The sequence below is a fragment of the Pithys albifrons genome, chromosome 13 (genome assembly GCF_047495875.1).
Source record: "Pithys albifrons albifrons isolate INPA30051 chromosome 13, PitAlb_v1, whole genome shotgun sequence".
Lineage (NCBI taxonomy): Eukaryota > Metazoa > Chordata > Aves > Passeriformes > Thamnophilidae > Pithys > Pithys albifrons.
Window position 1 is genome coordinate 13,850,550 of NC_092470.1, and position 25,655 is coordinate 13,876,204.

The 25,655-nt window shown below is 48.0% G+C and overlaps 2 protein-coding genes across 4 annotated transcripts in view; one reads left to right on the forward strand and one right to left on the reverse strand.

Moving 5' to 3' along the window:
• Positions 1 to 16,752, reverse strand: part of FANCI (FA complementation group I) — a 24,416-nt gene extending 7,664 nt beyond the window's left edge. For 2 of the 3 annotated variants that reach the window (XM_071568055.1, XM_071568054.1), the window contains exons 1-25: positions 16,616 to 16,752; positions 16,464 to 16,536; positions 15,824 to 15,954; positions 15,290 to 15,446; positions 15,154 to 15,211; positions 14,779 to 14,820; positions 14,371 to 14,494; positions 13,392 to 13,477; positions 13,082 to 13,214; positions 12,769 to 12,861; positions 12,144 to 12,280; positions 11,164 to 11,344; positions 10,533 to 10,620; positions 9,250 to 9,380; positions 8,526 to 8,596; positions 7,511 to 7,625; positions 7,002 to 7,124; positions 5,838 to 5,906; positions 4,528 to 4,629; positions 3,524 to 3,706; positions 3,308 to 3,429; positions 2,754 to 2,918; positions 2,319 to 2,498; positions 876 to 1,039; positions 388 to 464 (exon numbers count right to left, since the gene is read on the reverse strand). In XM_071568055.1, coding sequence (XP_071424156.1) covers positions 388 to 464; positions 876 to 1,039; positions 2,319 to 2,498; positions 2,754 to 2,918; positions 3,308 to 3,429; positions 3,524 to 3,706; positions 4,528 to 4,629; positions 5,838 to 5,906; positions 7,002 to 7,124; positions 7,511 to 7,625; positions 8,526 to 8,596; positions 9,250 to 9,380; positions 10,533 to 10,620; positions 11,164 to 11,344; positions 12,144 to 12,280; positions 12,769 to 12,861; positions 13,082 to 13,214; positions 13,392 to 13,477; positions 14,371 to 14,494; positions 14,779 to 14,820; positions 15,154 to 15,211; positions 15,290 to 15,446; positions 15,824 to 15,954; positions 16,464 to 16,536; positions 16,616 to 16,699 — 2,889 coding nt within the window. In that variant the 5' untranslated portion in view covers positions 16,700 to 16,752. Of the gene's footprint in view, positions 1 to 387; positions 465 to 875; positions 1,040 to 2,318; positions 2,499 to 2,753; positions 2,919 to 3,307; positions 3,430 to 3,523; positions 3,707 to 4,527; positions 4,630 to 5,837; positions 5,907 to 7,001; positions 7,125 to 7,510; positions 7,626 to 8,525; positions 8,597 to 9,249; positions 9,381 to 10,532; positions 10,621 to 11,163; positions 11,345 to 12,143; positions 12,281 to 12,768; positions 12,862 to 13,081; positions 13,215 to 13,391; positions 13,478 to 14,370; positions 14,495 to 14,778; positions 14,821 to 15,153; positions 15,212 to 15,289; positions 15,447 to 15,823; positions 15,955 to 16,463; positions 16,537 to 16,615 lie in introns of those variants that run through there. The other variant, XM_071568056.1, reaches the window with a different exon arrangement.
• A 230-nt stretch (positions 16,753 to 16,982) lies between these two features.
• On the forward strand, positions 16,983 to 24,709 carry RLBP1 (retinaldehyde binding protein 1). Its single transcript, XM_071568937.1, has 10 exons — positions 16,983 to 17,000; positions 17,527 to 17,621; positions 18,945 to 19,050; positions 19,911 to 19,954; positions 20,222 to 20,350; positions 20,610 to 20,811; positions 21,897 to 22,075; positions 22,758 to 22,916; positions 23,542 to 23,652; positions 23,761 to 24,709. The coding sequence occupies exons 4-10, from the start codon at positions 19,943 to 19,945 to the stop codon at positions 23,917 to 23,919; spliced, it is 951 nt and encodes a 316-aa protein (XP_071425038.1). The 5' UTR covers positions 16,983 to 17,000; positions 17,527 to 17,621; positions 18,945 to 19,050; positions 19,911 to 19,942; the 3' UTR covers positions 23,920 to 24,709.
• Positions 24,710 to 25,655: the final 946 nt, after the last annotated feature.

Sequence of the window (25,655 nt, forward strand, 5' to 3'; positions counted from 1 at the left end):
TAAGCAGAAGCTGCAGCAGATAAAGGGATCAGCAGCAAGAATGACAAAGAGTGTAAAAAGAGGACTCTTCTACAGACCAAATGCTGCTTTTCGTTAGGAGTGCTTACATAGAGGCCTGTATATGACTCAGTGTGACTTTTACAATAATCAGGTAAGTTTATGCTGCACTGAAGAACCTATAGTTCTGTAAATACACAAGCACTTCCATCCAGCTCTGCACAGCACCCTGAAGAAGCTTTTTTGAGGGATCAGAAACTTTTCTGAGCTACTAGTGAATCAGTGCTACAGTTGCTATCACATGCTCAACCCTGTGGTCAAGCAACAGAGAGTGTTTTCTGCCAGGATTCCAAGTGCTTTGGAACACTTGCAGCACACAGTGGTACTTACCTGAAACTGTCGGATCTGGAAGGCAGCTTTCTCCGTGACATTAATATCCGTTTCTTCTGCGTCACCATCAGTAGTATCTGGCAGAGACAGAGAGTTGCAGAAAAAAAAGCTAAATGCCAAGAGCAGAATACAGGATTTATTTCCAAAAGTGGGAAAGATTGCAACTGCTCACAGCTAGAGGAGGAATACAGACTGCAGAGCCGTGGTGAGCAGGAAAATGTGTTGAAGGCAAACTTCAAATAAATGAATGCTGTCTCAGACCCCAACCAGACTCTGCTGACACACTGAGAGCTCTATAAAAGCAGGTAATACGGGGGTTTTTTTTGTCTCTGGTGTGAAAATCAATGCTATGAAGCCCACCTTGTTACTGACAAAGACCAGACTTCTCTCTCCCTAGTCATGGATAAAGGGTGCTGTGTCCCTACCTGCTCACACATGGGCTGAACATGAAGGTCAGAAACCACAGCAGAACTGTACCATGTGCCTACCCAGGGCTTGCAGAAACTGAGGGATCCTGGCAGTGTACAGGTGCTGCACCGTGCTGAAGATCCGCAGCAAACCTTCCAAGCAGAGGAGTGAAATGCTTTTGCCTTTCTTCTTCCCTGATTCTTCAACAACAGTGGGAATTGAAGTGTACCTCCACAGCAGAACCCTGTGGGATGGGAGATGAGATTTACTCCAGTAAAGTTGGATGCACAGGGCTAGAACTAGATTATACTCTTAGGATCGTATTTTTAATATAACTGAATTGGAAGGTCTTTTCCTGTAGGAAAATGGTGGGAGATCTGTTTTTAAGATTTTATTTCAGTGTCAGCAAAACAGCTACTGCATTCTTCCTGCACAGCTAAATAATTTAATTCTTTCCAGGTGCCAAGGGATCTTCCAATCCTATTTCAAGTCCATCTTTATGCACTCATTTCTTCCACCCAGCTTTCCTTTTTTCTTAGACTACCCAAACACTGACCAGTAGTGTCAAATCTGCCAGTGACAAAAAGAGCTTTTCTTTTGGCAGTTTGGATCTGTGAAATGTCAGAATTTACTATAGGGCTCTCTATAAGTAAAATCAGAAAGGTAAAGGCAGGCAAAGTAAAAAGCTATCAGGAAAGTAAAACTGTTTGGTTCAATGAAGACTTATTCTATTTGTAGGCAAACATCTTTTTCCTGCTCTCCTAAGACCATTTTTCCCTTTTTTGTTCCCTCTCCTTTCTTCTCATTAGTTCTGTCGCCTGCACAGATGATCTTACTCTATTTCAATGTCCAATCACGCAAAACATGCAGCTCTCATGTAGTCCTAATGACTGCAACAAAAATAGCCTCTATTATTTGGGGCGAGACACAAAACAGGCATTATGCATGGCAAGGGTAATTTGCATTTTGTGCTCTCTGCTGACTGGGCTCTGAAAAGACCCCGTGCAGATATGACCTAGATTCCAAAAGACATTTACATGGTTCACATTCTTGGATTTCCGAAGAATTAGATGCATAAATGTCTTCAAGCATCTTGCAGAAGTCCTAAAAAAAATGTTTGCTAAAGCTTGTGTCCCTTATACATTTGTTTTGTACTGTAGCTCAAAGTGAATTTAAACTTCACTGCATTCCAGAGACCTCAAGAATTCAGCCTTTAACCATCCTACCTTCTCTGTGACAATGAGTGATGAACCAAAAGTCAGAGAGAGGCTGAAAATGAGAGTTTGATGGTGTTTGGTTCTTCAAGGCCAAATATCATTATTAGAGCTGTATCACTCACTCTGGCACAGACACTTCAGTACTTCCACTTGATTTCTCAGGAGCAAAGAAAGGCAATGACCTCAATCCAGGAACAGTAACTGTTTGAAACAGTTACGGACTGCATTCTGCTTTCAAAACCCTACCTGAGAATCAAAAATCCCCTAAATGCATTGCTGATGTCTCCACCTGCCACAGTGACTCACTGTGTGATTTTGCAGAGGTTCTGAAACATCTTCTCTGGATTTTGTCCGTCTGGTCCATCCGTTTGTCCTGTCTCCTCCAGCTGCTGCACCTTCTGGAGAGCTACACCAACAGCATAGCGCAGGAACTCTGTGCTGGAGCGCAGAACTGCCAGGCTCTCCTCATGGCTTTGGGCATTGTCCCTGAAGAAGCAAGAGTGCTGTCAGAGGATTGATGATGCACAGAAAAAGCTCAGAGATGGCCTATGAGATTCAAAATCTAAATATGCATTTAAAAATGAAATCATTGGCTGAACTCAGAGTGGAAAAGACTCTTTGTTTTGGCAGCTTGCAGTGAACACTTGGAGGGCAGAGTTCCACCAGCCTTTCCAAACACACTAACAGACACGGTTTGAATTGATTGGGCTCTGCTCCACAGAGGGCTAGACACCTTCTCACCTGAACAGAGCTGTGAGTAGAGTAGATACAAAACTCATGGACAGGAAACTCCGTGCAGTTTTGTTGCCCAAGGTAGATTTGTTCTTTCCAGCTTTCTCCTTCAGGATTTCAGAGAGTTTATTGTAACATGTAAACAGGCCTAGGACATCCTCAAACTTGTTCTTACTGCAATAAAGTAGTAGAAAGCATTAATGGAGAAGATGCAGCCTTGGAGTTTCCCATTTGAAGCTTCAGTTGTCAAATTACACTATGACACTCCCTAAATGATGAAACAATGACATATGACATCTCCCCACCTCCCTAGCAGTGTATACCTCATCCATTCCTCCTCAACTTGCTCTTCTACAAAATGTCAGAGCCCTTTTCCCACAACATATGACATTCAAAAGGAAAACACTCCACAAGGCTCTGTGAGTGGCTGTGCCACAAGGCACTCACACTCAGAAAACTTCACTGATTCTGTGTTGGCACTACCATCCTGTGCTGCAGTGAGGCTGTACTCCAAAGAGATGGGCAAACAATAGCACAGCTAGTGCTGGAGGGTATGTTTTTACCTGAAATTCCCAGTGTTGAAATTGTACTCAATCAGAACCTCACAAATTCCCATAACCTGAATGGCATAGATGTTATTTTTCACACCAACACCAGAAGACAGAGAAAAATCTGCCGATTTATCCTAAGAGGTAAAGGAAACAAGTGAAAAATCTTTTCAAAACCTGACAAGAACTCTGCATCTTCTTCCACTGAGTCAAGCTGAAAATCTGATTTACCAGTTCAAAGTCTTCCAACTCGCTCTTGATCATTCGTCGTGTGACAGATTCTAGCATCTCTTCAAAGTTTTGCTCGAATCCCACATCCTCCTCCTCCTCATCATCATCTTCAGATCTTTGGCATAGATTCACAGTGCTCTTATACCAGGCGAGACAGTGTTGGATACAGCACAGCAGATGAGCCTGAGGGAAGCAGCCAGTCACACTCAGCCTGCAAGCTGGAGGTCAGTGGTAGAGGTGGACATGGGCCAGACTATTGTAGTTGGATGCAAAGAGCAGTAGCTGCACTCAGAGATGTCTTGAGTCTCATGGATAGGCCTCATTCCCAGATTGAGGGGATCAGTAATCCTCCACAACTACCCAGTTCAATGTTCTCTGTCTGAGCTTGCCCAGATGGGATGTATACACTGATCTCCCACTGCTCCCTTCACCCAGCTACCTCAGCTGCTGAAGGAGATAGAAAGGGAATTTCCAAAGAGACTTTCACTTTAGCTGAAGTGTCTGTTCCCTTCCTGCATGTGCTACTGCAGCATAGCACACAAGCTTCCTTAAGGGAAAACAAAGTGATTAATTTGAATTTGTTCCCCTGGAAGTCCAACGAATCACTGAGGTCTCATCTCCAACAATTTCAAAGAAGCAAAACCAAAGGAACAAAATCAAAGGGCAGATTCTTCCCCCTGCTACACACACAATGCACACTATTTTGTGTGGAATTAAGTTGAAGGAGGGAAAAAAAACCCCACAGGGTGAACTCAACAGAGGATAACAGAACTACACTATTCCTACAGCATTTTTCACACAGGTCCCCATAATCACTATACTAGTGGAGCTCTAATAAATAGCCTGAGGCAGGGGTGAGATGCCCAGCTCTGTTGTCATTTAAAGAATTGCTCCAGGCTAGAAGAAGCTGAAGAAACACAAGGTATTCAGCTCATGCAGCAGGACAACTAAAATGCTATGAAACAGATGAGCTTGCAGCTGTGGCCAGGCAACATAGCTCTTACCAATGGTTCCTGCAGAAAGATTTGATCTCCTTGAGCCATAATACATCCCTCCAGTTTCAGTGGAGGCAGGAGGTCTGGCTGGGGCAAGTAATATTGCTTTATCTATCACAGAAAACAAGAAATAAAAATAACCAGTTACTTGGTAACTGAGCCTCTTAGGATGTTTGAAAACAGAATACAATAAGCTTTGTACCCTGTTCTACAGAGCAAAAGCTGGCATTGTAATAATGGGACAGTACAAATACGTGAGCCATGTCATCTGCTCTATTGGTGATTAAAATCCCTTTTTGAGTTGCTCATGTGTCTCTCAGCCAGGACACATCACTGCTGTAAAATAATCTGACCACTTGCTGTTGTGTTGCCTCAACATGTAACACCACTTGCACTCCACCTGCAGTGTTACCTATCCTTTTATGGCAAGGATCAACCGCTGCTGCTGCTGCCCAGCACCAACCCTGAGGACTTGAGTGCCCTGTTCTAGTACCCACCTTCTTGGCCTAAGGGTGCACACAGTTGTGGAAGCTACACTTGGCATGAAAACAAACCCATCAGGGACCATGCTTGCACCAATTCCTGGCTGTTGGCACCACAGGAAAGATATATGCTCTGAGTACTGATACAGGATCAGAACTAAATAGGGGAAGTTATAGATACATAACGATGCCTTAAATTTTTATACATATACACCAACTTCCTGTTAAGTGCCCTCTGTTACCCAAAAACTGTCTTAGCTCTGTTCATATTCCTTTCTCAGACCCTGTACTATCATGGGAAAGCTGGAATTAGTCAGCATGAACTATATGGATGATTAAAGGGAAGAAAATTACTTGTCTCAAAGAAAGCACAGCCTGTCCAATGGATTGAGGAAATGTGATTGTCTTGTTGCCAAGAGCAACACTGCTGGGGGATGAGTTAATCCTCCCATATCCTACATGGACTTGGGTATTCTCCCCATGGGAGGACAGCAATAATAATTACTGTGTCAGCACATATCCTTGGGGAGGTATGGGAGGGTAACTGCTGTGCACTTCTAAGGAACAGGGAGAACATAAAGCACATCTCAGGGCCCACAGTTCCCACAGCACCTAAGACCTGAAGGGCTGAAAAGGGCTCCAAGAGATCTTCCACCCTGTGACAGGATATGAACCTGTCTCCAGACATTTACCTAGTCTGCTCTTTCAGCAGTTAAACATGTTTCCAATGTATGGAAGAACTATTTTCCCCAATATTTAACCTGAACTTTTTGTTATGCTGCGTGCAGTGCAGAATTCCTAGAGTCCCTGCAGCCACACCACAGAGCAGGACTTTACCTGGGACAAGAGTGTTTCCATTATAGAGCTGGCGAGCTGGGAGTTCCTGCGAAGGACATCATAAAAACCCTGTAGACAGGAAGGAAGGATAAACTGGTTGACATAACAGAGAAAATGAACCACAGGCATAGTAAGTTGGTGTCCTAAGACAGCAATGACACTTTGGCACTGCAAGGAACCATGAGGAAGTAACAATGTGCTCAGTGTAGAACTCCATACCTGGCAAAGCAAAGGCACCACAGAAAGAAGGTATGAATCAGAAAGAGTATGCATTTCCTCACAGGGGCCCTCTCAAGCTGTGTCTCCCTAGAAGTGGTGGCATCAAGCCCAGAGTGACTTTCACTGCTATTTAACACTAGTGCTACATCCAACTTCAAACTGTGAAATCCTGCTTCAAAGGCAAAACAAGCCAGTGGGGAAACTGTAGGAGGCAACAAATCCTGCAGACTGAGAAAACTCAGTGGACGGATAAAGCAGGCAGAAGTTTTCTAGCAACAGTGATGAACACATCTAAACCTTACAGCTCACCACAAATCAATCCAACCAAGCCAAGAAGGAAACAAAATCTCTCTGACCCGAACAGGATTTTTTTTCCAAGGTGTTACCTCACAGTTGTATCATGGGCTAACATATGCACCCAAAAATGGCCCCTTATAACAGGACATTTGTCACAAAAGATCTAAGGGACAGCTGAGCTTTTATACAAACTTGGGAAGGAAGAGGAGAAAAGACAGATCCCTGATGCAATCTCTAAGGAAGTTTCTCCATACTCTCCAATCAGGGTTTTCTTTGGAGCCCATAATTAACTCTCAACAGCTCTGTGTCTATCCAGTGCCTGTTATACTAGTCCTCCTCACTGGACAGCAAACATGCTTCCCTTTTCCTAGGCCACTCTATGCAGGAAGACAGACAGACATGTTTTTGCTCTTAAGTAATGCATGAGCTAAGGAAGATACATCAACATGTTCCTGGGCTTACAGTGCTCCAAAATAAAAAGCAGAACGATTGAAAAAAAAATAGCCTTTGGTACACAGGTCCCAAGAAGAACATAACTGAGCTGATAGGCTGTTCTGCACAATAATGTGATCATTATTTACCTGTGGCTACAGCAGAACCTGACTCCAGAAGAGCTGTTTAAAAGGAGACTGAAGAAACCACGTTTACCTCGTATAACATGAGTCGAACATCCGCTTGCTGGCTCAAACACCGCCTCAAGCTGCCCAGGATTTCAAGGCAGAAGGCCTCATTAGCTGCAGAATTATAGCAGGCATGAACATCTGCCTGGACCTGAGAGGGAACATTAGTCACATTATACTGGGTACAGTCTCAAATGTCACAACACAGAGGCAAGGTGGTAACGGGTATGGACCCTGAACAATCATTGAAATAGTCCTTAGTGTACTGCCAAGCTCCTTATCATCATCATGGAGCAGGGGGAATGCTCCCCAGAATACTGGTGCTGTAAGAGAGAGTGACTCCTAAGCAGCAATGTTCCTAGACCAGCTTCTCTTTGCACACTGCAATTCCCAAAGCTTTCCTTCCAGGACTAATCCTTACTGAACTTGTATTTCCATTTTAGGGAAACACTCCCCTCCTGAGTTCTTTCAAACAGTGCATATTAGACACGAGACTTTCTCATATGCCCACACCAGGGACTGCAGAACAGCACTTACCTGAGTGGCACCAATGGCCTGGCTGCACTGGGAAGAGGACAAGCTGCCCAGGACCTTAAAATTTCTTAACAGTAGCAAAAAACCAGCAACTGCAGCCTTACGAGCATCAAGCTGCCTGGAAATCAGGACAGAAAGAAGAAGCATAAGGAAACATGGAAGCAAGATGTTCAGAAGTAAATACAAAATCAACTTAGCCATGAAAGAAAAGACCACAAATATGGAGTGACTGGGCCCAGTAGAACTGTATTCCCCAAAAGGGCAGCACAGTCCCTGACAGCCAAGAGCTTGGCAGTTTGCTGGGAATTCCTTTGCTCTAGACTCTCACAATATTCAATTTCCTTTCTGTCCTTGCAATGCTCACACTGAGGGAGAGCCCCAGGCCAAGACCCAAGTATTAAATATCCCTTGAAAGTTGGAACAGAGGAGTCTTCACAGACCTCAGAGTAGGAAAATTCCTAACAAAACCCTGGTGTTTTGCTTTGCTTACAGATGTCCCAGGTCTTTCCCAAGACCAAGTCCATTGCCTTGAATAATAATCCTAAATTTTGAATTCTGTATTCATAACCGGGCAGCCACTGCCCCACAAAATCCACGATCACAGCAAGATGGCTTGCTCAAAGCATTACCAAGATAACAAGGCTACTTCTCTACCACCTTGTAAGGAATCAGAGGGAAGGTGACAGCTCAGCATTCTGATCAGTGGTTCCTTCCACCTGGATGTACTCAGCTGCATAGACACATGTTGAAACTGGTTTGAATTACTGCCTGCTTATTGGGAGTTCCCAACAGCTTTCTGAATTTGCAAAGCCCATTCAGCTGGAGCTTGGGATTTGTGTCTCAGTTCAGTAGAGCTGTGACTGTATTACAGTCCTAGGCTAAAGGGATAGGAGATGTCACCATATAGTTATGGGAGGAATACAGTAAGAAGACACTTTGCCAAAATAAAATATATTTCTCCTCCAAAACCATAAATTAGTTGTAGAAATTTTTTCAAAGCATCCTCTTCCCAGCTTACCTGGAAAAGATAGCTTTTTGGAGAACAAGTATCAGGGAGTCCCTCACCGACATGCTGACTTTGAGCAGAGGCTGAAAAGGAAAATAACCTTTGGAGAGAAAAGCACTAAGGCATGCCAAAGCCCTTGGGGCACATGAGCTCATCTTCCTCAGGCCCATCTGGCCCTGCATTTCCAATACTGTCGTCAGTGCAGTAGGAGAACCAAAACATTTCAAAATAGAAAAGAAAACCCATAGAGAGATAAAGCAGAGAGACAACTTAGCAGGTTAGTGAGGACACAGTGCAAGGTTTGGGAAAAGAACTGTTATCCACAGGTTGGACAAAGCAGGTAAAAGTTTAACACCAGGGCAATACCTCAGCCCAGGCAAAGAGAAATACTGACATGGAGCTTGGAAGGAGAAAAATCAATGTGACAGCTACAGCTGTTCAGCTAAACACTGTATACTTAGTTTTCTACAGGGTGCAGCATCTGGGCATCTTCCAGATGAAAGGTCAGCACGGAGCAGTTTTGGTCCCATGCCAGATCACACCATATGCTTTTTGCTAGAGGGCACATGCAAATCCATGCTTGAAGAACAGTTCCATGCTACACCGAACAACCCACAGCACAGTATGAAGACTTATTTTATGAGCAGGGTTATCAGATCACGCATATAATTGTGGCCCAGAGCAGTTGCTGAAACTAAACTAGCAAGGATATTCATGGAGAAATGCAAAGCTTTACCTGTACTGCCCGGAGGAGCCCTTGCACCGTGTCAATGGGCAGAAAGGACAAATTGTCAAAGGTCTCTGTGACTTTGGAGGATGAAGTCTGAAGCACAAGAGGAGCTGACATAACAATATTGGACAGCAACTCTAAAAAACAGAAGGACAAAAGGAGCAGCTGATGCCAAGAGGCCAGAAAAATCTGAGCAAAGATGTTTACAGAGCTAACAACTACAAACTAATTAAAGACCTTCCATTACAAGGAGAGGTCATGACAGGATGAGCTTTGAAAACCTGAGCTCTGCTGCAGGCACCAGGCATAAAACGCTCCTAGCCCGGCTGAAGGGCCTCACCCCACCAGAGGGCACTGAGGTGTAAGAGAAGAGGCTGCAGTACAGACCTCTTGAATGCCACAGTAGCTCCAAAGCACTTGCCCAAGGACAAGGAGGAAGGCAAGGCTAGGAACATGGAACAGGTTACAGACTGATGGATACCGACTTTCTGTGCGTCAGCTGTTCCATGGCAACTGCCTGCAAGCGTATTTTTCACCTGTGATGAATGCAAGGTTATCTGATGCAGCTGATATCTTAGTAAGAGGAGAAGGAACAACTGATTTTCTTGGCTTCAGCTCACTTCAGCAGGAACTTCAGAAACCCAGCTGCATCCTGGGCTGCATGAAAAGCAGCATGGCCAGCAGGTTGAGGGAGGGGATTCTCCCCCTCCACTTCACTCTGGTGAGAAGCCCTGGGAGTACTGTGAGTAACTGTGGGGTCCTCAGCACAAGAAGGACATAGATGAGAGGGTCCACAGCAAGGGCACAAAAATGCTTAGGTGGCTATGGAGGCAGGCTGAGAGAGCAGGGGTTGTTCAGCCTGGAGAAGAGAAGGCTCTGGAGAGACCTTATTGCACCCTTTTAGTACTTAAATGAGGCTTATAAGAAAGATGAAGACAGACATTTTATCAGTAGCTGTTGTGATAGGGCAAATGTTAATGGTTCTAAACTAAAAGGAGGTAAATTCAGACTAGGTATAAGGAAGAAATTTTTTTACAATGAGGGTGGTTAAACAGTGCTACAGGTTGCCCAAAATGGTAGTGAGTGCCCCATCCCTGGAAACATTCAAGGTCAGCTTGAACCAAGCTCTAAGCAACCTGGTCTGTTTGAAGATGTTCCTCTCATTACAGGGACATTTGGACTAGGTGGCTCTTCCAACCCAAACCATCCTATGATTCTGTATTGTCTTCTGAGGAGCTATGCTGTGACTGTCCACAGAACAGGGCACATTTTTCTCCCTTTCCTCTTACCTATGAAGTGACTGACAGGAGATGCTGCTTTTGTGAGGACTCTGTTCAGAACCTGCTCAAGAATATCACTTCTGATGGGCTCATGAACCTGAAATGAGAAAGAATAAATAAAAGTCAAAATGACATAAATTTAAGATATTCCTGTACCTCACAAAACAGGTAAACTGAAATCATCACCAGAAGTCCCTTTTAGCTAAATCCACACAGATAATTCAGATTTCATCCCAGGACAATCAGAACCAGCACATCAGAGAGGCACATAGTACACTCAGAACATAATGGGGCAAATCATCTGTGGGATGCAAATTTACCAATCCAGTGAAAAAGAGTGGGTTTCAATCCCACCTTATCAGACTTTATTTGCACCTCTGATTTCCTCTACCTTCTCTGTAGTTTCTTGGAAATTGTAATGGGGGATAACACAAGTACCATGGTAGCTGGAACAGAGTAGGATTAGGTCTTTATGAGGATAGTGTCTTCCAGCTGGAGAGGGCAAACAGGAGACTAAATCAAGTATTGTTTGCAAAACACTAATGATGGATACAGCAGACAAGGTTTTGACACCATTTACCAAGAGAGAATAAGAGCAGAGTTCCCTCCCTCCTCAAAACCTCTCCAAAACATACACTACCTTAAATGTTTCCAGTAGGATGCTCGCTCCCAGTTTGCAAGCCTGCTGGGCTGGCATTTTTGAAAGGCCATAACTGGTATCAGCAGGTTTTCCTCCAAAGGGCTTTTTTGGATCATATGATTCCATTAGACTGAAGCCAAGATCCACCAGGCCCTGAGTAACATGGTCCCAGCCAAATGCACTGAAGAAAATATTAAATGGACCAGGAAAGAAACAACTTAGTCACAGAAAAGTTTAGATTAGAGCAGTCTAAGGTAAAAATCTTCTGCAGTCAGTCCAGGGTCCAAAGCACCAGTGAGAGACACTTGAGGACAGCAGGGAGGATGGCATCCCTCACAACCTTGTGACTGTCTTTAGACTGAGGGACAGGTGGTCAGCACACCACCTCTTGCAGTCCTGATTCTCCATCAGACTTCCTTTCCAGTCCAAAGGGCTCCTTGCTACAGGGAATAATGTGCACTCAGGTCTGATCTGAACATAACAGTAGGCCACAGTCAGTTTGCAAAGGTATCCTACTGATCATAAGATCTTCAAGCCAGAGAGAAAGACAGAAGAATGCCTCCCATCAAACTAAAGGACAACTAGTGACAGACAGAGCTATCCCACAGCATGTTTAAAGCACTAACCATGTGGAGGATGAAAACAGTGAACATCCCTTGAACTGGAACACAAACTACAGGCAGCAGCATGACTCACGCTGTAAGTGTTTCAGTAAGAAACAGATCAGGTCCTGATCAGTTTAGTCCTTTGTACCACCACATTCTAAGATTTGAGGTAAAAGGAGATTTGTACAACTGCATTTTGTTGCCTTTTTTTTTTAATTCACCAATATAAAACCGGGATAAAAACTTTGGATTTTGACATTGTCAGCACATGGTCAGCAGTATTTGGTATTTAGCATCCCAGAGTACTTTAGCAAGGCTGAAACTCCCCCCTCCCAAAGCCCATTGAATATTCTGCAGCACATGGCAACAACTCACCTATTTTTCACCACTTCCAGAATTACAGCGCTTACATCATATTGTTGAGGAAACAAATCCTGCAGAAACTTGGAGGCCTGAAGGAACTGTAGGTCCTTGCAGCTTCTTGTGATTGATGTTTTCAAGAAATCAAATATCTGGAACATAAAATCATCAAGTGTGAGGAAATGATCTTTGAAATGGGACCTGTATAGTCTTGGGTATGTTCCAGTAAGAGCACCAGCCAAAGCACAAGTTCCAGAACTCCTGCCAAAAATCTTAACTCACTTCTTTCTCAGGACAAATACACGAGCCTCATTAAATGCTTCAAGGAGCGTAACCTGCTGCCAGATGCTCTTCATGTGGCCACCACAGAGCTAAAACATTAGAAAAAGACTTTGTTCCTTCTCAACCTACAATACCAACCCACAGGAAACACTGCTCTGGCAAAATGTGATATTGCTCTGGAGTCTTTTCTAGTGTTCAGTACAGCACACCAATGATCTAACTGCTTCTCCACAAGCATCCTGAAACCATTTTAAGTCTAATTCTGATGGGACTACTACCTAACCAGGCTTCTTTTTCTTTACAAAGAGTGCAGAGTGTATCCCCATGGAAGTTCTCTGCAAGCTTATCACCTACATACCTGCTCTTGCAGTCTGTGTTTTACAGCAACTGACAGCAGAAGAGCCACACTGAAGGGACACAGGGCTCTACCAGGGTCCTTCTGCTGCTCAGTCTAGAAAACAGCAAGTAACAGTCAGAAAGCTTGCTATCCTCAGCTGAAGTGTCCTGCAAGTTCAGGAAGTCATCGGGAACGTCTCTTCAAACATATCACAGCACTTGTTAAAGAGAAGGTGACTGCGATGATAAAAATTAGTAAATCCTTTCTCCAGATCAAGTTTTTAAAACCCTCCTTTAGCATCTTCAAGGACAGTTCCTGCTCCATCTTGCCATACCTTCAGATGTTTGATTAGTTCCTCGCCTAGGTCCTGGTCCAGGTTGATTACAGAAACAATATGGAGAATGACGGTGCCTTCCACGTGGCGGAGCTGGTCCAGGGGCATTGTGGCTACCTCAAGGTCCATTGACCTGTAAGTTTTATCACAAAAAAACAAGCCATCCAATGCCATAAATAATTTCTTATGGATCCAGGAGAATGTATTTGTACAACATTTAACAATTAAAGTTCAAGGAGCCCTGTGCAGGACCAGGGTGACTATAAATACCCAGGTAGTACAGAAAGGGGATGACAGAACAAGAACTTACTGTGGTACCCTCTGTTCTTCCTTCTGTCTCTTATCCAGCTGATTGAAAAAACTGATGATTCCTTCCAAAACAGACTTCTTACTGCCCTTGAAGACAGAACATTACATTGAGTTATTGTAGGGCCCGCAGTATCCTAGAGAACTACACTCCATTCCCACACCTATCACAAATGTAATGGTATCCTTCATTTCCCCCCATAAATTGCTGAGGCAGGGGAGGGCTCCTGTGTGGCTCATTTTCAGATTTCCAGTTTGCATATTTCTTTTGACTGCACTTATCCAAGAGCTGGAAGAAATTCAAGCTTTCAGATATTCTTTTTTTTTTCCTTGAAGTTGTTATTAATTAGAAAGGATCCTTTATGTTTTAATCAATTGAGAAGGCTTTCAAACTCCTAACCTTAAATCTAACAATATATTTTGGCCAGCAGCAAATGACCTACTGGAACACACATATAAATTGTCTTTGATTGGATCATTTTGGCATTGACTCAGTCACAAACAAAATAAGCAGAAGAGCCAGATCACCCTGTCAAAGGGCAGAGATGTCCCTGGCAGTCTCTGCTCTGGAGGAAGAGCACAGGAAATGACACATTCCCAGTACAAGTCAGACTACAGCCCAGCAGACAGTCACACTGCATGAGCTATTATAGTGCACAGATCACTGAAAGTGAGCAAACCCACACTTAAGATCACTGAACACACAAATTCTCTTCACTGTCTCCTAGCTCTGTGCTCATCCCTTATTTCCCAAAGGTTTCCTTCTTTTCCCACAAGGAAGATCAAGATAATTTCTTTCTCTGAGCAGTCAGCTTCTTCAAGCTAGAGGCAGTTAGAGAAAACCTACTGATGTCCTGCTGTGTCCCTACAGCATGGTTTGGGAACAGTCAGAAACCCTGTCAAAATCCAGCCTGTAGATCAGTGTAGACATTTTTTTCTGATTGTATCAGCTTAGAGGAAATCCAGCTCCAATAAGCTCTTACCTTTGCAGAAAGTAGCAGCAGCTGATAGACCAGAGGGGGAATTTCCTGCAGGTCTAATTTGGAGAACATCCTAAGGACCTTTTCCACCACAAACTGCAGCTCCTCTCCTGATAGGGGAATGTCCCTGTTGAGTCAAAGATTCTCATTAATAAATTGTTAATTTGCCAAGACTCACTCACACATAGAATAAAAACCATAATGCCATGCCCATCCCTTGGGACATGCCTGCACAGCTGTGTTTTGTATCCAGATGGATCTGGTGTGGATGTTCATCAAACAACCATCCATGGGGCTGTGCCTGGTATGGTCAGTCCTTCTATTTGTACTTGCCCCACACTATGTGTGGAATAGGACAAGAACATGGCTACAGCACAAAGCACTCTTGATATTGAAAGGAAAAAGAATTACCTGAACATGTTGGCAAGATGTATCACACACTGAGGATCCCACCTGGTGAAATAAAAATATGTTGGAGGAGTGAGAGCAAGCATTATGTTCTGATATTGAGATTAGAAGCCAGATTTCCACCAGAAATCAGCACCACTCTAACCACCCACATTTACAATGGTTCTGAACTGCCCCAGCCCTTACAATAACAAATACCAAGACAGTAAATGAAAACAAGCATTTCCTGAGCCCAGTTCATGCAGTGCTCTCACAGGATCTGGGACATAGTTTCAAAGATGACAGAACAGGACACACAGCTCATGGTGATGCCTTTTTCAAAGCACAATATGAAACACAATTTTTTGCCACATAACTAAGAGTGGCAGATGTACGTACTTGCTGGAGCAGAGGGTATTTATCAGCTGTTTCTTAAACTCTTCCCCATTCAGTTCACCTGAAAAACCAAAGGTCTTAGGAGCTGGTTCCAGAGGAAAGAAGAACAAGGTGCAGGGAAGGAGCTGATAGGGGTTACCTTTCCCATATGCCAGGCTCTCCTTTGAACTGGCCAATGCAGTGAGAACTGTGGAAAACAGCTCCAAGGATTTCCCATTAGACAGGCTCCCGCCTTTAATAACATCAACAAACAGGTTGGCAAGCTCAGCCAATGCATGGCCTGGCAGCTGGCGGGCCTGGGAGAACATGCAACAGGAAAGAGCCTGAGCCTGTGCACAGAATTCCACATATGCATCCAAACTGTCACCAAAAACCAGCAGAAAACAACATTTCTTAGAGTGAAACGCTCCCCTTAAATTGGAATTCAGCCCCGAGTTTTCTGTTTTGTGCTGTCCTTTATAGAACAGAGCAGTAAATCAAGATGATGTCATTATAGGTTCGGAGTTTTTAAGACTATAAAAAAATCAAACTCACACTCAGAGCGAATTTCACCACCAGCTAATTTATGGAAAGGACACAACTCATTGTCCTCAGTGGATTAGTGAAGTATCTCAACCCACATATGAAATGATACCCAGCAGAGCCCAGGAAAGCCAGCCCAAAGGAGGTTTACCTCCAGCATCAGCAATCCTATGATTTCAGACACCTTGCCCAAATGCAGGTCTCCTGACTCCACTAATGGGACACAGTGCTTGTAAACCTGGAGTCTCCTGAGAACACCACTTTGCTGGGAACAGGGGGAGCCTTACAACAAATAAACATAGAAAGGAAAGAATGGAAAAAAAGTTATGCAAGTAACAACATGTTGCTAAATGACAGGAAATCAGCAGGGATAAACTGTCAGCTGACTGTAACTCCCTATTTTATCTATCTGACAAAACAAATGTAAAAAAACAGAGCACAGGAAATGAGAATCTCTTAGATAAAGTAGTCAAAGCACTGAACCGTGTTATCACAGTTCAACCTGCTGCTGGAGATCAGCAACTGTCAAAATGTCTGGAAGAATCAAGTTGGGAATTAGTTTTCAGCTGGCCAGCTCAGTCCTACTCCAAGCTATCTAAGGGCTCCCAGAAGTACATCCCACTTACCATGGGCTCATCACAACTATATTAATCCAGTTCGCTATCTGCTATGTGTATTTTAATGTGTTTTCCTGTGAGAGCCCTGACGAGCGGGTTTTTACCAATGAAGTGACACCTTCCTGTGCTGCTGAGCACTGGCTGCCCTCAAGGCGCAGCTCAGACATCACCCACCTTTGAAGATCCCTCTCAGCAGAGCCGCCGTCTCCTTCCCCTTCAGAGCCTGCCTGGTCACCATCTCGCCCAGCTGCAAGAAAAGGATCCGCTGTGAGACCCCCAGCGCCCGGAGCTGCCCGGGCGGCGCATCCCCCGCTCCCTGCGGGCACCTCGGCCTCGCCCAGGCTCTGCAGGGCCTCCTGGAGCCGCTCGGGGCCCTCCTCGGCCGCCAGAGACAGGATGCGCTGGGCCATGGGGCCGAGGCGCCGCCCGGGACACCCGGGCCGCGGCTCCGTCACCCCGAAATTCCCGCCCGGAAGCACCCGCGCGTCACCCGGGAAACAGCTCCCGCCCCCGGCGCGCGTTTCCCTTTCCGCCCGGCCCTCCCGCGGCCGCGGGTTCGAGTCCCGCGGGGCGCGACATCGCTGAATGTGGGTCAGTTTGGAAGGGACCGCAGTGGGGTCATGTGGTCCACCCCCCTGCTTAAGCAGGGCCCTCCCAGAGCACAGGACACAGGAGTGCGTCCAGAAGGTTCTGGAATATATGCAGTGAGGGGTATGCCACACCCTCTCTTGACAATCTGTTCCAGTGTGCTGTCACTGCACAGTAAATTAGTGAAGTTAAAGAAGTATGGAGTGGGGTGCAGGCACGTGGGATGGGCAGTCTTGGGGGGGGGGGGGTACTGGGCACAAAGTGCCCATTCAGGGCCACCCTGCATCAGCAGCACCGCCCCGCGAGTGCCACCCACGTGGAGTGCAGGTATATTTGAGTAAACACCTTAATTCCGGGGGTTGTGAGGGGTTGCCTCGGGCGTACCAGGAAGTTTAGCCCGCCCTTAAGCAGCGGGATTTAGCCAAAGGATCCAGTGCCAGCACAGCATGGAGGCTTTCACAAGCCCCATGCTCACGTGGAGCGGGAGCTGATGCTGCGAGTGAGGGAAGTGGGTTTGCCCAGGGCCAGGGCACATGGGGAAGGGGATAACCAGACATGGGAGAGAGATCCCCTTAGGGCTTCGTCACAGCACTCTGGGGTGGGTCCCCCTTGGTGCTGCCACCCCTTTCTTTGACACCCTTTTTCCCAGGAAAAAGCACTTGGTGATGCCAGGGACTCTACATGTGTCTGCAAATCTCCTTCATCTCTGATGACCAGGATGCCCAGGTGCCCCAGAGATCACAGGTTCTCTCTGCCACCCCTACAGAGCACTGTTGGGTTTGTTGGGGAACCCCTACACTGACAATAACTCCCCATTATGCACTGTCTTGCCTGCTGGGCTGCAGATAAAGGTCCAGCGAGCTCTAGAAGGAAGTAGAGCCTTTCACCAGGGCTGGTGTTGAAAGGGGGATAGGTGGGTTGGGGTCTCCTCTGGAGAGCAGTGCACAGTGCCTCTGGCCATGGCAGCATTGCTCAGGGTTTTGGCACACGTCCTAATTTTTCCTCAGCAGCACCCTTGCCTTTCATCTGGAGTCTCGTGCCTTCCTCCTCCTCCCTCCCTCACACTGGGGTCTCAGCTCTATTTGCAGGGCAACCCTGTGTGGAACCCAAATCCGTAAATCCCAGAGGCATTACAAAACATGCCTTGTGTAAGCCCTTTCAGTCCTGCTCTGGTATTTAGCCCTGCCCTGCCACCTCCCCAAAATCCCCATTGCTGTATGAGGCCAGCTGAGCTCCTCTCCTGGGCTTGAGCACAGCTCCATTCTCACCACATCCTCACCTGGTTCCCACAATCCTGAACCCAGAGTTAAAACTGCAAGGGCTCTCCTGCCACATGCAGCTTCAGCATGCTGGGGCACCCCAGAAAAACTCATTTTGCCATCCTGCTGCACTCATATGTGGACTCAGCATAGTCCCTGTCACATCCCAGGGCTCCCCTCCCTCACAGGTCTGTGGCATCACCCTGGGGGAGGAATGGGTTCCAGTTCCTAGAGCTCTAAGCAGGTAATAATCACCTGAGGATGTAAAAATTCTGGTCATGATTTTTTATCTTTAAAGCTGAAAGGGGCCCCATGTGGATGCTGGTTTGGGTGGCCTCACTGGGGAGGATTTGGAGAGCCCCAGGAGGGACCAGTCCCAGGAACATCCTCTGCCACGGTCCTGTCCCCACTGCTGAACTCTGCCCACACTGCCAAATTCACAGCAGGACCTTTCCAGGGCTTTTGAGGCAGAAGCTGGGGGAAGACCTGTCCCACTCTCCCCAGGATGCAGACTGGGATGGCAGGCTGCCCACCACCTGCCTCTGCCTCTGCCCCTGTCCCGTGCTAATGAGCGAGTTACACAACAAGAAGCTTTTATACTTTGTTAATCGGGTTGGGCATCCCAGCCCGCCTCTCCACGCACGCTCCTGCTGGCTGGTGGAGCCCCAGCTCCCTCCTTCCCTCTCCTCAGCTGCCTTTTGTAATGTTTTAATGGGGTTTCTTGCCTGGGTTGTGCTGATTTAATTACAAAGCTGCAGTGAGTTGATGCCTTGTGACGGTCTAATCCCAACCCGGTGACTCTACAAAGCTTTCACCCGGCTTTCTTGCTGCTCCACTCCGGCCTCACCATCCCAGCGTCCACCTCAGCCCCGTGCACTGACCTTCTGTGGACGGTTCAGCTTTTTCTCCTCCTGGTGAGTATCCAGGACTTTTTCCACCTGAAAGGACTGCATTGAAGACTGTGATCCAGCCCTTGCTTAACCTGGTACCTCCAGGGCTTGGCTTGGTTTTACTGCCTGGATAAAGGGGATGCCTGTCCCTTCTCCAGGAGCTGGAGGGAAAGAGAATGCCCTTGGGAAGGGGTCAAGCCAAGTGCTGGAACCAAGCATCCCTTGCACAGCCCAAGCTCAGAGCTGGTGCTGCAGCTGGGCATAGGCAGGGGAGATGCTGGAGACTGGAGGAAGGCAGCCCTCCTCCTTCTCCTGAGGGATGGGAACAAGGTGTATCACCCAGACTGCATTGGCAAGATGCCGAGAGGATCATGGTACAGCCTTGCAGCTGGTGATGGGCTCTGGGCTGGAGCAGTTGGACTCGAGGGTTTGGGATACACTTTAGGGATAATTTTTTATTTTGGGAATATTATTTATTTTGGTAGTAGAAATAAAAGGCAATAAAAGGATGAGCTGGCTGCCTGGCGAAAAGCTGGGTGCTCACCTCTGCCTGTGTGAAGGCAGTCTGAGACAGAATACTGCGGTGTGAGTTCAGGCTGTTGGGGTTCCCCATGACATGTCCCCAACCTTCAGAGGAAAGGCAGAGTGATAAAAACATATGAAGATATCATATGATCATTACACACATTGTTAAGCTGTTTTCGCAAACATCCATGGTGTTTCTCCAAGCTGCTCAGCCTCCGCAGGCAGGAAGTAGGTGATGGAGCTGAGGAGGGTTGGGGGATTCCTCTGGGCACCCACCTCTACCCCTGAGCAAGAGGGGCAAGGGATGGGGCATAGGAGTGCTGCAGAGACTTCTGCTGATTCCTCCTTCCTTCTCACAGTGTCCTGCAGCTGACGGAGGACAGAGAACAACATGTCTGCGGTTGTGAGTACTGCCCCCACACTGCCCCATCCTTCAGGCTCTGAGCATCCCCTCCATGCAGTGCTGGGATGGGGTTTGCCCTGTGCAGCCCTTGTCCCCTCAGCTGCTCTCAACCCGTAGTGGGGAGCCTGGGCAGCACACAGTCCATCTCCATCCCATTGCACTTTCTTGCGTCATGCATGGAGGCTCTCCCTACCCCAGAACACTTGCAGTGGGGCAGGGAGCTGGGGGCTGGCAGGGAAGACCCCACATGTATTCCTCACTCCCTAGACGGGCACCTTCCGGATTGTCTCGGAGGAGGAGCAGGCCCTGCGCACCAAGCTGGAGCGTCTCACCACGAAGGACCATGGCCCTGTTTTTGGGAAGTGTGAAAAGATTCCCGCACACACACTGCAAAAGGTGAGGGGGGGCTGCAGGGAGTGGGGGGCAGCTGCATCCTGAGCCTCCTGCTCCTTCTCAGGGGCCAGAGACCCTCAACCAGCTTTTACATTTGGGAATGCACTAACCCCGATGTCTCCAAGTAGGGGACTTGGGTGACCCTGTCCTCTGTGCTGAGATGCTGCAAGGAGCTTGACTGCCTTACCCCGGGTTTTAGAATGTGTGTGGGTTAGACTGTGTGGGGCATTGTTGAGCAGGCTGCTCTCTCTGCTTCCCCCAGGCAAAGGATGAGCTGAACGAGACCGAGGAGCAGAGGGAAGTGGCGGTGAAGGCGCTGCGGGAGCTGGTGCAGGAGCGGGCGGGTGGGGAGGACGTTTGCAAGGCGGTGGCTGAGAAGGTGCAAGGGAAGGACGACTCCTTCTTGCTCCGCTTCATCCGTGCCCGCAAGTTCGATGTCCACAGGGCCTATGACCTGCTGAAAGGTGTGGAGGGGCCTAGGGCTGTCATGTTGGGGGAGGATGGGGTACACATCCACCAGCAGCCCCCAGTTCTGTGCTGGTGCCTCCTAGGCCCCTGGTTTGGGCTGTGCTGGCAGAGCAGGATCCTGGCATGGGAAGGGGATGAAGAGAGAGGATAAAAAGAGAGGGCTGGGGGGGGCTCATAAAGAGCTAAGATGGGGAAAGAAGTAAGTGAGGGTGATGCCAGGTATCCTGCAACAGCAGGACAATCCTATGCCTTGCCAATTTACTGAACAAAACAGAAAAAAATGCATTTAGTGATGGCAGGATGTTTCACTTTTGCAGAAAACCCAGGTAATTTGGGCTGCATCCCCTAGAGAGCTCCATGCCCTATACATGCCCTATACGCACCCCTCTGTACCCCTGGAATGAGCCACTCCTGCACCCCCTGATGCTTCTGTGCACGGTGCCTGGTGGGCTCAGCATCCCTGGGACACTTCAAGGGCTGGGGGCAGGTTGTGAGCCTATGGAACCCCCTCCCCACACTGAGTGACCCGTAGGGATGGAGGAGGAGCAGGAGGGCAACCCAGACAGTGGCTGCTGACTGGGAACTGCCTGGCTCCAGCTCTGCTTTTCTTTGTGTCAGCTTGGGGGATAATGAGTTGTAATTATCATTGCTGGCTCCCAGACGAGCTGTTTTGTTTGCCTGCATTTTCCCAGGATGAAATTCCCTATTTTGTGCCCGTAGGGTGCCAAGGAAGGCCTGCTGGGGGATGTCACCCAAGTGGTGATGAAGGGGAAAAGGGAAATGAGGGGGGAAATTACTTTATCTGCTTGTTGAGATGTTGGGGAAAAGGCAGATGTGAGAAGCTCCTAGCAAGGGGAGGGTAACACCAAGTGTGCTGGCACTGGTTTGCTGCTGAGCTGCTTTTCTTCCCCTTTGCTGGAGGAGACCTGACCCATGTGAACCCCAGGCACAGCCTGTCTGCAGCTCTGGGGCTCAGGACCAATATCTCACCATTGCCAGTCCATCCCATCGCTGGCAGCTGCCCCAACTTCCCAAGGCTGGGCAAGCAGCCCTTGTCCTCTCAATTTCTGCCTCTCCCTAGGCTACGTGAACTTCCGCCAGCAGTACCCTGAGCTCTTTGACAACCTGAGCCCCGAGGCCGTGCGCAGCACCATCGAGGCCGGCTACCCTGGCATCCTGGCCAGCAGAGACAAGTACGGGCGGGTGGTGATGCTTTTCAACATTGAGAACTGGGATTACGAGGAGATCACCTTCGATGAGGTCAGTCCACCTCAGACATCACTCCCAGAGCAGAGTAGTTCTGCTCCCAGGCTGGTCCCGCTTGGCAGGTCTGAGCACAGTGTCCTTACACACAAATGCACATGTCCACACACAGCCTCCACCTATCCAGGTTGAAGCCAATCAGTAGCCCTCTGAATTTATCCTTTGAGGAAGCCTGGGAGAGCATGGTCCATTTCAAAGGGTTTCCTTTTCTTTTCCCGAAGTGCAGTGCAAAACACAGGCCAAATTTGGGGTGTACATCCCCCAGCCCAGGTAACATGGGGTGCAGAAAGGCACCACCACCATTAAATCAACGTCCTTCAGAAAGGAGGGATGTACAGGGCAGAGGAGGAAACCAAGGCACAGGGCTACTTGGCAAAGAGTGTTCCAGGCATGTAACTCACAGCTTCTCTCAGCTCAGTTTCCTGGTCAGCGCTGAATTTGGTTGCAACATACCATTGACTCAGATCTGAGATGCTGCTAACTTAAAAAGGGAACGTGGTGGTGGCTGAGCATCCCCTGAAATGCCCTTCCCTGCTCTGAAGGTCTGGGGCTGGCTGTGACAAGCAGTCCCTGGCTAACACTCCACAGAACTCTTGCTGGCAACCTCCTGGTTTCAGTAGGAGATTCCTATCAGAGGTGAGACCTCATACAAGATCCTGCTGTCTCTCCTCTCTATTAGATTCTTCGCGCCTATTGTATTATCTTGGAGAAGCTGCTGGAAAATGAAGAGACCCAGATCAATGGGTTCTGCATCATTGAGAACTTCAAGGGCTTCACCATGCAGCAGGCATCAGGGATCAAACCCTCTGAGCTCAAGAAGATGGTGGACATGCTGCAGGTAAGGTGGCCAAGTCTTGTACCCAGTAGTGGCAGAGAGGGCCCTGGTGGAACAGTGCTCAGGGGAGGGAGGCATCAGGGTTTGGAATTGCCACCACACTGGCACAATGAGAAAGTATCACCCTTTCCTTGCCTTGCCAGCTAATTGGCTTAATCCTTGTAAAATGGATCCCATTTTTCCCACCCCATCTCCCTGTCTTCTCAAGTCTGTCCAGAAGCAGTACCACCAGTACTTGCAACATCCTGTGGCATGGCCTGGAGGTCTTTCCTCACCAGCCTCTCAGACCAGCCCCATCCAAGCTGGATGGAGACTCATAGGCACTCCAGGATTTCTGTCCTTGGGCCAGAGGCCAAAGACACAGCTCTCTCCAGGGAAGGAGAACTGCAGCGATGTGGTCCTTCTCATGGGGTGGGAGTAATGTGCTACCTGGGAGGCTCCTCAGCTTCGTGGTGCTCCTGGGACTTGGACAGCCAATCCTCTGTCAGAACACAAAGGAGCCATCAAACAGGGAAAGGGAGATTGGGCAAGGAGAGCTATGGCAGTGCCAGGGGGACTGCTGCTGCCTCCCCAGATCTGGGTGGACAGCATCATCTGTAACCATCTGTGTCTTGGTTTTGGATCCTAGGACTCCTTTCCAGCAAGGTTCAAGGCCGTCCACTTCATCCATCAGCCTTGGTACTTTACCACCACCTACAATGTGGTCAAACCGTTCCTGAAGAGCAAACTGCTGGAAAGGGTGAGTGTGGGAAAGGGACGTGGAGGCAAAGGCACATCCCTGGGTGAAACAGTGGTTGGGAAGAATGGCTCTGATTTTCTTCTGAGGGTCACTCCCATCTCCCTCCAGGTCTTTGTGCATGGGGAGGAGCTGGAGTCCTTCTACCAGGAGATCGACGCTGACATTTTGCCAGCAGACTTTGGTGGCAACCTGCCCAAGTACGACGGCAAGGCAACTGCAGAGAAGCTCTTTGGGCCCCGCATTGAGTCTGAGGACACGGCTCTCTAAAGCAGGGGCGTGCTCCCTCTGTCCTATACAGTAGCATCAGAGGTGGCTCTCTAACCCCAGCCATCTCCTTACCATAGCATTGGTCGAGTGACTGCTCATGACGAGGCACCCTGGGTGTGCTGCTCCAAAAGCCTGTCCCTCTCCTCCCCACATCAGGCAGCAGGGCTGCCCAGCAGCTCTGTCCCTCACAGGCAGAGCACCCTTCCCTTGGGAGCCAGCAGAGAAAGGAGGCTACCAGCCCTCTCCCACAGCATTTCTTGGAGCTACAGTGGGAGGACAGGAGAGTGCCTGCTCTGGGAAAGGGAGGGCGACAGTGAGGGAGAAATAAAGCGTTTAACAGCAAAGCTCTGGGGTCCCTCTTGGTAAGCAGCTTTTTGGGCATTGGCTGCATTGCTGGTTGTAAGGAAGCCAGAAGTGTCAGCATTTGGTAGGAGACCCCTGTCCCTCATCATTGACTACCCTTTGGCACAGGGACCAAGGAGGTGTCTGCCTCCATTCTCCTTGCATCCCAGATTGAGTCCCACCCCTGCCCAAACAAGGACCCTAATTCTTAGTCATTTACTCTAACCAGGAAAGAGAAAACAGCCCAAAAGATGCAAAGAAAAACCCAATCAAGGGCCCAGGTGGAGCTGCCTCTGCCTAATTCCTGCTCAGCTAGGTAGGCAGGGAGGAAGAACAGAGGCTACAGCAGCCACTGAGACTAGGAGATGGATTTCAACCACAGAACAGTGAAAGATAAGCAGCATATACCCTCCAAAATCCTTCAAAAGCTATTTCTTCTACCACTGCACTGCAGAGGCAGCTTTATCAGGGAAATCCCACCAAAAGCCACTGTGGAAGGCAGAGGAGGGTCCCTGTCCAGTAAACAAGCTGTGCCTGACACTAATTGGACCTTGCTAATGTGGAGTCAGCAGCACCTGAGTGGGGAGGAGGGAGGCAGAAGCAGTTGTCTGTTCTGGCTCCTGAACCAGGCACCTCCTCCAAGGAACTCATCAGATACCCATTTCTAGACCATCTTCTCTCTTCTCCAGCAGCAGGGCTTGGAGTGAATCAAGTTGCGGGTCTCTGCCCAGGCTACCTTCTCCCTCAGCCAGGTCCTGCAGTGTGCCCTGTCCCCCCTCCTATCTCCGTCTTTCATCCGCCAGACCAACCCTTCCCACCAAAACTGGCCAGGGTGGAGGGAGCTGACAAGAGCCACATTCACTGAGCACTGGCTCAGGTTCAAACCAAACAGGACATGGGCTCCAAAGCTGTAGGGAGGACGAGGCCTGTCTGGGCAGAGGCAACTGGGGTTAAATCTGTTTGCTCCAGCCTCAGCAGCATCATGATTCCATGCATGGCAAGTCCCAGCCTAAGGCTGTGCCAACCTTGTACAAGAGGCCAGAGGGAGAGTGAAAGGCAGCTCTTGGCTGCATTTGGCTCCTTGTTGCATCTGGAGCCATCCCAATGAAAACTCATGTGACAACACTGCAGCCATCAGGCCAGTGCAAACACAACAGCACTGCCTAGGAGTCAGAGCAATTGCAGCTTGTGAACACAGAAAGAAAAACCCCAAAACAAAACCATACACAGACACAGGAGCACTACACTGCTGCCTCTGGGATTTGGACTAGGACAAGTCACAGATTTTGGGACATCCCTGTGGCCCCTCATGACTGCTGGAACAAATTGCCAGCCAGTAGCTTCCCTTAATAGGGAGACAGAACAGCGCAGCAAACAAAGCAGGATGCAGTAAC

What these genes read in the sequence shown, in the direction of transcription:
- RLBP1 (XM_071568937.1), top strand. An exon ending in CCGCACACACACTGCAAAAG is followed by an intron (nt 20,351 to 20,609) that starts GTGAGGGGGGGC and finishes TGCTTCCCCCAG; the next exon opens with GCAAAGGATGAGCTGAACGA. An exon ending in AGATGGTGGACATGCTGCAG is followed by an intron (nt 22,917 to 23,541) that starts GTAAGGTGGCCA and finishes TTTGGATCCTAG; the next exon opens with GACTCCTTTCCAGCAAGGTT.